At 40.4% G+C, this 14,924-nt stretch overlaps 1 protein-coding gene across 1 annotated transcript; it reads left to right on the top strand.

The window, feature by feature from the left end:
- Window positions 1-12,044: 12,044 nt before the first annotated feature.
- LOC137618393 (uncharacterized) lies at window positions 12,045-12,845 on the top strand. Its single transcript, XM_068348562.1, has one exon. The coding sequence runs from the start codon at window positions 12,045-12,047 to the stop codon at window positions 12,843-12,845; it is 801 nt and encodes a 266-aa protein (XP_068204663.1).
- The last annotated feature ends 2,079 nt before the right edge of the window (window positions 12,846-14,924 follow it).

The following is a 14,924-nucleotide window of genomic DNA, read 5'->3' on the forward strand; positions in this document are numbered from 1 at the left end:
ACCGTAAGTTCCTGTCCAACAAATTAAGATGAGAATCAGCAGCGGAAGACTATACAGGAGAACAATACTTGAAAGAAGGTAGAATGAAAGAATTAAAACACTTCTTCAGAATAGATTGATCACCAAAAATCTTGAAAGACTTTATCAAAAAGCCAATTTTTTTTGTGCAATCGAAGAAGACATAGAGCTAATGTGTTTCTCAAAAGTAAATGGGCTGTCGAGAATCAAACCTAAAATTTTAAAAGAATCATACAAAGTTAAAGAAAAATTATCAATGCTGAGATCCAGATGTTGAGGCACCCCTGTCCTTGACCTACTCAAAATCATATTTTGAGTTTTGTTAGGATTCAACTGCATACCCCATAATTTGCACCATGCACTAATTTTAGCTAGATCTCTATTAAGGGATTCAGCAACCCCAGATCTACATTCAGGATATGGAATTGATGCAAAGAGAGTAGCATCATATGCATATGCATCAAGCTTGTTTTCTAGATCAAACCACATTTCATGTGTATACAGTATGAAAAATAATGGGCCTAGAACACTACCCAGAGGAACACCAGATATCACATTCCTATACTCATTATGGTACCTATCAACAACTACTCTTTGCAATTCATTATTGAAAGATTCGATAATAATGTTAAGAAACGATCCACTCATTATCAACTGTTTGAGTTTGAAAACAAGGGAATCATGATTAATATGGTCAATGGCAGCACTAAAATCAAAGCCAATCATACGAACTTCTTGACCACAATCAAGGGCTTTCTATACTGCATTTGAGATTGTAAGAGGGGTATCACATGCTCCAAGGCCTTTACGAAAGCCAAATTGCTAACTAGAGAACAGATGATTACCTTCAGCAAACCTAATAAGACATTTTGCAAAAAGACGTTAAAAAGCCTTAGATAATAGGGGAATTATGGAAATTGGGTGGTAATCACTTGTCCTTGAGCTACCACAAACGCATTTACATAGTTGAGTAACATTAACAATTCTCCAACATATGCTAAAAGCTCCTCTTCTTGCTAAATTTCGCAAAATAACGGATAAAGTTGGAGATAAGAAATCTTCAGTCTTTATAAAAAACAAAGGAAAAATATCATTTGGGTCCAGCATCAAGGTCTCTCAAGAGAGCTTTAATTTAACGAGATCGAAAAGTTAAACTAGTTAGTTTAACCTCAGGAAAACAAGAATGAGGAAGTTCGAGTTTCTCATTGCTCTGCTTGCTGGCAAACACATCAGCAAAAAGGGCTGCCTCTTCCTTTGGACAGTGAGTGACAGAGCCATATGGTTTAAGTAAAAGAGGATCTGTTGCATATGTACCAGAGAGTGCAAATTTAAAGGTAGTCCTTCACTTATGCTCCTGGGTTGTACCAGAAAGTGTTTCTATCATGGTTAAATTGTATTCTATTTTCAGTTGAAGCATAAACTCTCTGAGCAAAAGCTCTAAGCTGAGTATAGATATCCCAGGTCAAATCTGATCTGTTACCCTTCCAAAGACGATAGGCCTCCTGCTTCTCCAAATAAGCACGTCTACAATCATCATTGAATCATGGTTTATCCTTCACTCGGTACCTTAGTACACGAGCAGGGATATGCTTATCAATTATGTTGACTAGATTCTCATTCAAAAGGAGTACAGGATCAACTCTTATATACAATTGTGACCAAGTCGAGCCCAAAAGATCATGTAAAATCCCATTCCGGTCTACTTGAGATTTCATATGAATCTTGCATGGATAAGATACATCAGGGATTGGCTGCTCAGTCTTCACTACTAATAAAAGCATGGCATGATCAGATGTCCCAACTGGAGAACCAACCTTACTTGTCAAAATCATAATCTATGAAATCCATAATTCAAGCTCAGGCACAGAAATCACATGAGAGGAGATAATAACTCACTATTGAAACTTTGAGGCATTGAGATGGTGAGATATATGATGGAGCTCGGATTTTAATTTCGTACACGCAGATGTGAAAGAAGCTGTACCAGGAGAGAGGTCAGTCATTATGCAAATCATTTTAAAATTTAGTACATCATTAACAACGCCTGTCTCATCATGGCTTTTGGAGATACTATGGGTATTATTTATGGTGAAGTGAAGGGTTAGGTCTGATGGATACTAGAGAGCTGGATAGACCTCTAAGGGGGAGGGTAGAATAATTAGTGAATTCCATAGTCTTATTTTATGCTGATCATGTGGAAGGTATACCCTTTAGGTCATACAGGGAGGAGGCTATCACCTTCATCGCAAATACGTTGAAAACCACTTCAGATGACCATAGTATGGGACACTGGGTTTGCTTTTATATAGCTAACTCACCTGAAAATTATATCATATTCTTTAATAGTTATGGTATTAGCCCAGAGATATACAGTAAGCACTTCCTGGCTTTCTTTAAGAGGAATAAATCCTTTGAATGATTCAAATCCATGATACTGAGACACCCAGATTCTTTGTATATATTTTATACGTCATACATCCGGTTAGTAATTAACGGGTAGGACATACGGTAAGAAAAAAAAAGACCATGTTTTCTTCCACCAGGATTTTAAGGCTGAATCAAAGACTAGTAGTTAGGTATCACTTCACTCACCTGATGAGGAGATGCTGCTCTAAATGGAAAGTTGAAAAAAAAAAGTGATTACAAATAAAGAATGTATCAGAATGGGGGATAATTATGAACATTCCTAATTGTAATTATTACAAATAGTCTTGATAGGGGATGTCCCACATTTGCGCAAGCTCAATTATATCCATGACTGATGAGTTGATTTCTATTCTATTATTTATTCATTTGTTAATTAATGACGTGAATTAAACATGGGATTAATTAGTTCTTTAGTTAAGGTGTTGTCATGACTTTGTAATGAGTCATTTGTTTTATACCTAAGCAGGCTGCCAACCGGACAATTTATCTCAGCAGTGAAAGAAGAATGAAAATTAATACTCCCTAACGGCAAAAAACACCAAGGATGGGATTAATGAGAGCTATGATAACCTTCACGAATCTCATAAGGATGACATTAGAAGCATTCCTACAAATCCAATTATGCATTAATTATAAGTAGGATAAATGAGAAATACATGCATATAAAAAAGATCAGTCAGGATTTTTATATGAAATAAAATACTGTGAAAACACTTGATATAGTGTATGAGATGAAGTATCGGGGCGAGGCATCTTATCATAATCACGAGAATGATGACGCATAGACGTTTAGTTATGCAGACGGGAAACTGCTTCTACATCTGTTTGTTTAGCTGAGACCGACAATGTGACCGGCAAAAGGTAGATAAGTCCAAATCTCTTCAAATATGTTTGAAATTCTCTCACTGGATGCGCTTTTATGTGTAATAATAATAATAATAATAATAATAATAATAATAATAATAATAATAATAATAATGATAATAATAATCCATCCATATACCAAAGGCACTTCCCCCAATTTTAGGGGGTAGCCGACATCAACAAGAAACAAAACAAAAAAGGGGAGCTCTACTCTCTACGTTCCTCCAGCCTAACCAAGGACTCAGCCGAGTTCAGCTGGTACTGCTAGGGTGCCACAGCCCAACCTCCCACATTTTCCACCACAGATGAAGCTTCATACTGCTGAGTCCCCTACTGCTGCTACCTCCGCGGTCATCTAAGGCACCGGAGGAAGCAGCAGGGCCTACCGGAACTACGTCACATTCGCTCGCCCTTCATTCCTATTTCTAGCATGCTCTCTTGCCTCTCTCACATCTATCCTCCTATCACCCAGAGCTTTCTTCACACCATCCATCCACCCAAACCTTGGCCTTCCTCTTGTACTTCTCCCATCAACTCTTGCATTCATCACCTTCTTTAGCAGACAGCCACTTTCCATTCTCTCAACATGGCCAAACCACCTCAACACATTCATATCCACTCTAGCCGCTAACTCATTTCTTACACCCGTTCTCACCCTCACCACTTCGTTCCTAACCCTATCTACTCGAGATACACCAGCCATACTCCTAAGACACTTCGTCTCAAACACATTCAATTTCTCTCTCTCCATCACTTTCATTCCCCACAACTCCGATCCATACATCACAGTTGGTACAATCATTTTCTCATATAGAACTCTCTTTACATTCATGCCCAACCCTCTATTTTTTACTACTCCCTTAACTGCCTCCAACACTTTGCAACCTTCATTCACTCTCTGACGTACATCTGCTTCCACTCCACCATTTGCTGCAACAACAGACCCCAAGTACTTAAACTGATCCACCTCCTCAAGTAACTCTCCATTCAACATGACATTCAACCTTGCACCACCTTCCCTTCTCGTACATCTCATAACCTTACTCTTACCCATATTAACTCTCAACTTCCTTCTCTCACACACCCTTCCAAATTCTGTCACTAGTCAGTCAAGCTTCTCTTCTGTGTCTGCTACCAGTACAGTATCATCCGCAAACAACAACTGATTTACCTCCCATTCATGATCATTCTCGCCTACCAGTTTTAATCCTCGTCCAAGCACTCGAGCATTCACCTTTCTCACTATTCCATCAACATACAAGTTAAACAACCACGGCGACATCACACATCACTGTCGCAGCCCCACTCTCACCGGAAACCAATCGCTCACTTCATTTCCTATTCTAACACATGCTTTACTACCTTTGTAGAAACTTTTCACTGCTTGCAACAACCTTCCACCAACTCCATATAACCTCATCACATTCCACATTGCTTCCCTATCAACTCTATCATATGCTTTCTCCAGATCCATGAACGCAACATACACCTCCTTACCTTTTGCTAAATATTTCTCGCATATCTGCCTAACTGTAAAAATCTGATTCATACAACCCCTACCTCTTCTAGAACCACCCTGTACTTCCAAGATTGCATTCTCTGTTTTATCCTTAATCCTATTAATCAGTACTCTACCATACACTTTTCCAACTACACTCAACAAACTAATACCTCTTGAATTACAACACTCATGCACATCTCCCTTACCCTTATATAGTGGTACAATACATGCACAGACCCAATCTACTGGTACTATTGACAACACAAAACACATATTAAACAATCTCACCAACCATTCAAGTACAGTCACACCCCCTTCCTTCAACATCTCAGCTTTCACACCATCCATACCAGATGCTTTTCCTACTCTCGTTTCATCTAGTGCTCTCCTCACTTCCTCTATTGTAATCTCTCTCTCATTCTCATCTCCCATCACTGGCACCTCAACACCTGGAACAGCAATTATATCTGCCTCCCTATTATCCTCAACATTCAGCAAAATTTCAAAATATTCCACCCACCTTTTCCTTTCCTCCTCTCCTTTTAACAACCTTCCATTTCCATCTTTCACTGTCTCTTCAATTCTTGCGCCGGCCTTCCTTACTCTCTTCACTTCTTTCCAAAACTTCTTCTTATTCTCTTCATATGACTGACCCAGTCCCTGACCCCACCTCAGGTCAGCTGCCCTCTTTGCCTCACGTACCTTGCGCTTTACTTCCACCTTTTTCTCTCTATATTTTTCATACTTCTCTATACTATTACTCTGCAGCCATTCTTCTAAAGCCCTCTTTTTCTCTTCCACCTTTACCTTCACTCCTTCATTCCACCATTCACTGCCCTTCCTCATGCTGCCTCCAACAACCTTCTTGTCACATACATCACTTGCAATCCCAACAAAATTTTCTTTTGCTAACTTCCACTCCTCCTCTAAATTACCAGTTTCTCTTACTCTCACCTCGTCATATGCCATTTTCAACCTTTCCTGATATTTACTTTTTACCCCCGGTTTTATTAGCTCTTCAACCCTCACTAGCTCCCTTTTACATCCACCCACTCTATTCCCCCACTCTTTTGCTACAACTAATTTTCCTTCCACCAAAAAATGATCAGACATACCGTTAGCCATACCCCTAAACACGTGCACGTCTTTCAATCTTCCAAACATTCTTTTAGTTATCAACACATAATCCATTAATGTCCTTTCTACTACTCTTCCATTTGCCACTCTTACCCATGTATACTTATTTTTATCTTTCTTTTTAAAAAAGCTAGCACTTATTACCATCTCTTGTTCAACACACATATCTACCAGTCTCTCACCACTCTCATTTTCACCTGGTACGCCATACTTCCCAATGACACCTTCTACCTCTCCAGCGCCCACTCTAGCATTTAAGTCACCCATGATAACTACATAATTCCTTCTACCTAGTCCTTCTACACACCTAGTTAATTCATTCCAAAACTCATTCCGCTCTTCTTCACTTTTCTCACTTCCTGGCCCATACGCACTGACAAACGCCCAACATTCCCTACCCAACCTAACCCTTACCCACATTAACCTAGATGATATCTCCTTCCATTCCACTACTTTACCTTTCATCCATTCACTCAGCAATAAAGTCAGACCCTCTCTCGCTCTTCCCCTTTCAATCCCAGACACTCTACCAGACATTTCACCAAACATCACTTCACCCTTTCCTTTCATCTTTGTCTCACACAAGGCCAATACATCCATCCTTCTACTTCTAAACATACTTCCAATCTCACATCTTTTACTCTCTATCGTACTACATCCATGCACATTCAAACACCCCAAAACTAGAGTGCGGGGAGCAGTCACTCTCCCCCCAGCTCCATCTCTTTGTTGCTGTCTCACAGGATTTTTTATACAGGAATAATAATAATTAAAATAATAATAAAAATAATAATAATAATAATAAAAACAATAATGATAATAATAATAATAATAATAATAATAATAATAATGATAATAATAATAATAATAATAATAATAATAATAATAGTATTAAAAATAATAATAATGATAAAAATAATAATGATCTCGGAGTATTTTAAAGTTGGAATAATTTCAATAAAGATAGTTTCAATAATATTAATAATCTTAAAAGTGACAATAATTTTATGAATGATATAAATCCAATATTTTCCAGTAAGATGATAACTATAATAATAATTTTCATGGACTTTAAACATGCCATTTGCAATACTAATGATGGGCGTTGAAATCGCTTGCAAATATTAAGTCGTGTGCGGAAGCAGTGGCAAAGAGCCCCTCCACATTTACGTTTTTGTTGGGAGCTTTGTAGACGTTGTGGACTGCGAGGGTTGTGGCTAACAGCGACATCTGAGCAGTGAGTATTTCTGTTTCTGTCCCACAGTCGATGCTTTGTACTCTTTATGAAGAGATACTATTCTTGATGAGAGTAGTTGGACCTCTTGTTGTTGGTGTTAGATATGTTGTGTACACTTTGTATCCATTAAAGGAGAAATGTGTTTTCATTTAAAAGAGTTCTCCGCAATACACTATGGTCAGGATTTTGCACTGAGGTTTGCAATTGTAAGAAAACCTACCTATTTCTTAGTCTGCACGCATTCCATTGGAGTACTTCCACTTAGTTGAGAGCTTCTTCATTGGTGAGTATGTTTGTGTCAGATTCGTTCACTGTAGGGACTATGAAGATGTTAATAGTGATGTTGTGTAACATGCCTGGTGAGGATGCAGGGTAGCAAACTCAAGGATGAATCTTTTAGAGTGACGGAATTTAAGTTAATATTATATCGACAAAGGAAGGTACTCAATGTATTAACCATTACGCCTGAGATAGAATGAAATATTGGTAGAGGTTGGATTCTTATAAATGGTTGAAAAGGAGGAAAGGTGGGTTGAATTACTTGGAGCGTTACTAGTGGCGGAATTTAAGAGTTTAGGGTAGTAACTTGTTGATTCTATAGAGGTGCGTGGGTTATGAGCTGTTGATGAAGTGGATAGTGGGCGGGTTTGGTCAGTAGGAGTTACAAGGGTAGAGGGAGAGGTTGGTCTTGGGGAAGGTGGAGTGGGAGTGTTGGTGGGATCGTTGTGACTTTGGAGGAGGTCTTGGTTTTAGGGGAGTACGTGATGAGGGAGATTGGTATTTAGAAATTGCAGGTCTGGTTGGAGGAGTGGTAGGTCGAGGAGTAGTTGGTAGGGGGAGAGGTGTGGTTGGAAGGAGGCTGGTTGGTTCGATGTGGCTGCCGTGGGTTCATGTTGTAGCGGTGATCGTCTCCTGTGAGATTGTCGATACGCTGAAACCTTACAGTAAATCTCTTCTGCCATGCATGGTGAGGGCCTCAGTAGTTAGGGCACTCGGCAGTGGCTAGTTATCCAGCCCTGAATCTGGACATGTAGCCGTCGTGGAGCGTCGTCTGGTGCTACAGATGGCACAGACCTCTGAGCCTGTACAGTGGCTCCTGTGGTTGCCAAACTTCTGGCACCACCTTAAACATCTGAGGGAAAATTCCTTCTTGTAGAAGGTTCCTTGTAGACAAGGGAAATCTCTAGAGATCGCTCACCCTTGTGGATGGCCTCTAGCTTGTGGGATCTCTCGCCAGACTACTCCCCACATCTCTTGACCGAGAGAATGGCTGGGTGACTCTGCACAGATTCCGTAGGCAGGTTGAGGTCATATTGGATGACTATTGTGGTCGTCTTCTTAGAGGGGCCAATGAGCTTCGTATGCGATTGGATCTGATGGTCCTGTTGAACTGAGGATGTTTTTTCTCCATTGCTGAGATGTAGGTATAAGAGATCATATATTTGCCATGAGTGACCCTGAATTTGTCTGGGCATGTAGAGGTGCTGTTGGTGGTCTTCAGTGAAGGTAGCCCCTGGCCAGGGTGGTTGTAGTTGTCCTTGTTCTCATTGATCTCATTGTCATTGTTAAACCTTGACTTCAAAACTCAAAACTCATCCCAATATACATCTTGGCAAATGGTGCTATTTGATTTACAATTTCAAACCATGATCGAATATCAGATATTTTGGTATAATCAGGCATAAGGAAACATTTTACAGTACTTAACTTATTCTCTGATGGAAGATAGTTATCCCATGCCAACGTAAAACCTACAAAATCAACGTTTCTTTGACAAAACAGAAATTTATCAGGATTTCATTGTATACCATTGTTTTCCACAAGTTTCAAGCAATTCATAAGTTTGCCAAAATGCCTCTCCTACATTGGAATCATATAACAAAATACCATCTACACATTTAAATTTTCTTGGAATGCTAATATCAATATCATCAAAGCTCTATGTGTAAGCATCTGCTGCAGCACAGTGGCCCATTAATATGTGATGGTATTGATGTCTCCCCCAAGGTGTTATGAAAGTCCTAAATTTGCGGCTTTCTTTGTCTAACGTAACTTGAGGAAACCCCCAATGAGCATCAACTGTCGTCTTCAAGGTGTGAACTGGCAAATTTGATACCTGATTAAAAGGAACAAAAGTATGATGTGTTTCCTTCTTGCAACAACCATTTACTTTTTGATAATTTGCAGTTCTTAGGGTGTCATCTTTTTTTAGCAACAACCACCATACAAGAACACCAATCTGTAACCTCCCCAGTGGGGACTAGCTGCAGTATACCTGCTTGTACATCCTCATCAATTTGGTGTTTTACCCAATTTTCTCAATTCTTAGGATTAGGAATAGGTGTATGCCAAGCATGCAGTACAGCATTTGGTAACAGATGTATATGATGTGGTTTGCCACTCATTACAGAAGATATCTTATTCTCATTAAATATGTTACTAGAAAAACGTTCTAACAACCATTGCTTCAATAAGGGAACACTGGATTCATTAGTAGGATATGGCAACTCGTTTGGTCTCACATTATAAGGAATTTTGTTTGAATACTCATGACATTCGATAGAACTCACCACATGATTGGGTAATGAGTTTCTACCAATCCCAGAGATATGCAAGCATGCCATGAAAGAAATAATTTACTAGTTCCCTTAACAAAAAACATATTCTCAATGGTGAACTTAACTCCACACCGAATTTTAGCATGACAACTACCCAGTACTTTCATCAAACCACCTGCTGCATGTTGCAGCTTCACACCTGATTTATTCAGTTTATATAAATTGATATCCAAACATCTAGCATGCCATTAAACTGCAATACATACTTCTGCCCTTGTGTCAGCAACTGCCTGCAACACACCTGATTCATTATTTTAAATACATAATATCTAAACATTTAACACTGGTTGTGTGCATGATGCTGCTCGAACATGCAACATACCACCACTTCTATTGTTAGTTACCTTTTTATTGACAGTAATTGAAGATTGTGGGTTAACAATACATGAACAATCAGCATTTCACCGAACACGAACAGTCTGTGATACAACATTGCCAATAGTTGTACTGTTTGGTGCATTTGTGCCAGATGCATAATGATACTTCTTCACCATATTGATCTTACTTCTGCATAAATTGGTGAATTTACTGGTCTTTCTGCAAGAAAAACAACTAGTGCTACTTACTGGACAATTCTGGTGTCCTCTTAAATGTTGTCTACCAAAAAACTCACAGTTTTCTTTTAACTTATAACCCTGTTTAACAATATCACCTTCCTGTTTCCTATAATTTTTTTTGACTACTGCAACACTACAAGAGATGTAGTGGCATCTGTGTCCGATATCATACCTGGCCCATAAAATACCTCTGTCTTTTAGAATTTTGGTTCACCGAATCAGATTTTTGTATTTATCATTCCTTACCTGTACTTCCTACTGTCTGTTTGTATATATCAATTAATGTAGATTTTTCCGGCCGATTTATATGTGATGTTATTCAATGTATTTAATGCTCTGCCTTTTTCTTGTAATGGTTTATGAGAAACACGAATGCCCAGTCAGACTTGACCTTTGTGCGATGGAGGTCGCTTGCCCCGACCTGGGCACTTCCTTTCTGTCCACACACCTGTATATAACCAGAATATCCCAAATAATAAAAAAGTCAATTCTTAGCTACTTCTCATTAAGTGATCTCACAACTGGGGACCTCCCGAATTGGGCTGTGACTTTGCAATTTTGGCTATGCCATTTATGGACTTACCCCAAAAAACCTTCAGAAAACTTTCAACGGAACCATACGATGCCTCAGTAAGATTTTCTGAAAGTTCCTCTCCTGGACCAACACCAAATAACGCCACTAATGGAATTAGTATGGCACAAAACTCTTGCGTTCTGGCATTTTCCCAAGTGGATTGGCTCTGCTATTCACGTATCTATGACCACACAGGAACCCGACATCATTAACAGTGTAACTATGTCGCATATGCATTTTGGTGTGAGACAGCACAGTGAGCACCGAGATACAGAGTTCAACTGACCCCGCGCCTGACACTACGTCAGCGACCCAAACACTACCTGACGCCACCACCAGAACACAAACGTCGCCTGGCCCGAGCATGAAGCTGCCACCGTTCTCACAAAGGAACACAGCATTGTGGCTCCTTCAGGCAGTGTGCTCTTTAGTGTGGCAAGAATGACGGACATGGGAGCCAAGGCCATCATCTTTCAGTCATCTTTACCCGAGCATGTGTTCTACCGGAACTCTTCCTGGCTGGACACACAGTTAGGTTGGGTGGACTACGATGACCTGTAAAAGAAAGTTATTGCTGCATACTTTCTTTCCATTCCCCTGAGGGCCCACTGAGTCCTGGACCTGATCAACCAACCTCTAGGGGACAACTTACCTGTGGATGCCTAGGACAAACTGGTGGGCCTCTTGATACTGCCGGAAGTCAATGCATATGGGCAATGGAAAGAGATCTGCTTTTCCTGACAGATCTTCTTGCATCGCCTATCTCAGGACATTAGGGCCCGGCTCGCCAACAAGGACGCACTTTCATTGAAGGACCATGTGCTCAAGGCCAAGAGGCATCACGAGGCCTCTAAGGTCTCTAGGCATGCCACATCACCAACGTTTGTTCACATGGTTGAGGGAGAGAACAAGAAAGGAGACTGGTTGGACAATATGGATGAGTGAGAGATTAACCGCTGTGCATCGAGATCACTGCCCCGCCCCGCCAGTCAAAGAAAGCTAACCCATCCTGATGTTATTTTCACCAGACCTTCGGGAAAGAAGCCATGAAGTTTAGAGCCCCTTGCAGGCTCCTAAAAGCCTGAGACGGCAGCTACCCACCACATCAACCATGGCCATATCAGGTCGGATGATGATAGTCGACACTAGCACCTTGAAATCAACTTTCCCGCCGACAAAGGAGGACTGTAATAACCTCACCAATGTCACCATCCAGTTGATGGCTGCCAACAGCAGCCCCATCCGCTGCTACCGGACCAGGACATTGGAGATGTCCATCATGGGATGCTCCTACACCTGGCCCCTCTTCATCACTGACGTCAGTTATCCTCTGCTGGGAGCAGATTTCCTGGCCCACCACAGATTGCTGGTGGACATTACATCACCCGCAAGGGCCTCCTTGACACAGGAACATGGCGATCCTAACCTCTCACCGCCGGCTTGGGCATACCCACCATGTCCTTCCTTACCCCTCACCGTTATGCCGACCTCCTGCGAGAGTTGCCTGACGTTTTCACACCGGAACTCTGCTATTCGGCTGATTTGCCAGGAAAACACGGCATATATTACCACAGTTCAACTACGTCCCCCCCCCTCGCATGCCAATTTTCGCCGACTGCCACCCCAGAAGTTGTGTGATGCCAAGAATGCTTTCGACGACATAGATCAGATGGGGATCTGCAAGAAAGCGGCTAGCTCGTGGGCCTCCCCCCGCCACATGGTAAAGATACCTGACGGAACCTGGAGACCTTGTGGGGACTATCGCTGCCTCAATCTAATTACAACGCCCAATCACTACTCCCTGCCAAACATGCAAGACCTAACCACCGCCCTGCACAGGGCAACTATGTTTATGGCGATGGATCTTCTCAAGTCGTACATCCAGGTCCCCGTCCATAGGACGACATCCTGAAGACGACCATCATCACGGCCTTTACGATTTACACATTCGTTTTCACCACTTTTAACCTGATGGACAGCATCCTCGGTGATCTACACTTCTGCTGCTGCTATGTGGATGACATCCTGATATTCCCTAAATCGTGGGAGGAGCACAAGGGCCACATCCAGGCAGTCCTGAAACTCCTGCTAGAAACTGAGTTGGTCATCAGCTTTGAAAAATGCAAGTTTGGCACAGACAGGGTGGATTTCCTGGGATACGAGGTCTTCTCGATGAGAGTATGCCCAATGACCTCCAAGGGGAAAGCAGTGAGGACCTTTCCCATGCCTACAACAATCAAGGCCCTCCAGGAATTCATTGGCAGGGACAACTATTATCCGCATTTCTTTCCAGACATTGCGTGCATCATGTCTTTGTTGAACAATGTCCTGAAGGTGAACACAAAGAAGTTGAGATAGGAAACTCCACAATAGCTGGCGTTCGATCAGACGAAGGCCGCCCTTGCCGATGCTTCCACACAAGTCTACCAGGACCCAGACGCCCCCCTCAGACTTACCACTGACACCAGCAACATCACCTGCTGGGTAGTGTTGAAACAGATTGTGGATGGATTGCCCCAGCTGCTGGTGATTTTCTGCTGCAAACTCAAGCCTGCTGAAACATGTTACAGTATGTTCGACCAGGAATTACTAGCTGTCTATAAGGCTGTTCGGCATTCCTGGTATCTCTTGGAAAGGACCTTCTTCACTATCCAACCAGACCACCAACCAGTGGTCCACGCCTTCACAAAGGTAAGCGACACTGGTTTTTTTATCTCTCTCTCTCTCTCTCTCTCTCTCTCTCTCTCACTCTCTCTCTCTCTCTCTCTCTCTCTCTCTCTCTCTCTCTCTCTCTCTCTCTCTCTCTCTCTCTCAGCACTGATATAAGAAAAATCTGTTTAAGCTTACCATTGCATGTTTCAGATTGTTTGAATTCTTCTGACATGTTTGCTGTCAACTGATTGTATATAAGCTCATTATTTGTTGAATAAACTTTAGTTTTATTATCTCTTAGTACCTAACAGCTACCTTGCACACAGCAAATATATGAACTGCAAAATGATAGCTGACGTAATTGGATTATTCTTCTATTGTCAACAGGATACAATTCATTTATTATTATCATTATCGTCTAAAATCGTAAACTTGTGACAGTTTTGACAATTCAGAAATCGTTTGTTGATGTGCGTTTAAACGGATATAAAATAACTAATCCTCCATCGTTAATGAACATAAATGATTAGATAATTTCATTAAAGCCAGCCGAACATAATTAGATAATTCCTTTAAAGGCAGTCGAACATAAGAGAGAATAAATATTCAGTGGGAGGCATTACTGACAAAGATTATTTCATGTAAACATGGTCTTTGCTGGGATTTTATAATGTTTTTTTTTTTTTCACAGTATTTTTCCATTTATTTTTCATGCATAAAAAACACTCCAGAAACATATATTCAAATATTATAATAATTTTGGTAATCCCTTTATATCATAATCATTATTGCATGTTATAGGAATGGTGAATATAAAGAAATCATTACAGCTCGTCTAAAGTTTGTGAGAATAATAAAAAGTAAATCTATGTACTCTCATCTTCTGCAGGTCATCTTAAGTGCTATCTGTATACAGTACTTCACACTGTACCTGCTTTTTCTCTTAGCTTTTGTATCTGAAGCTTTTTGGAAAATTATTCTTGTATATCAAAATTGATCTTGAAGTTATCCATATCGAAGAATTCTAAAGTTTTCATTGATTAATATTTGTTATAAGATTTCGAGGTTTTCAAAAACATCGGTATATTATATTTTTATTACCATAGCCTTTATATTGAAGTATTACTACATGATTTAATCAATATAATCCTAATGCCAAATTATCGTAAAAAGGTCGTTGAAAACAAGTGTCGGTACCAATTTTTAAATGGAATAACGTAAATGCAGGTTTCACCTTACCTGAATCATAAATGCCGTTCAGTTTGCCCGGAAATTTTTAGATGCTACTAATATACTACATATTAATTACAAAGGTAGAGTAACATCCATATATATATAT

The sequence above is a fragment of the Palaemon carinicauda genome, chromosome 24, assembly GCF_036898095.1.
Source record: "Palaemon carinicauda isolate YSFRI2023 chromosome 24, ASM3689809v2, whole genome shotgun sequence".
NCBI classification, from domain to species: Eukaryota; Metazoa; Arthropoda; class Malacostraca; order Decapoda; family Palaemonidae; genus Palaemon; species Palaemon carinicauda.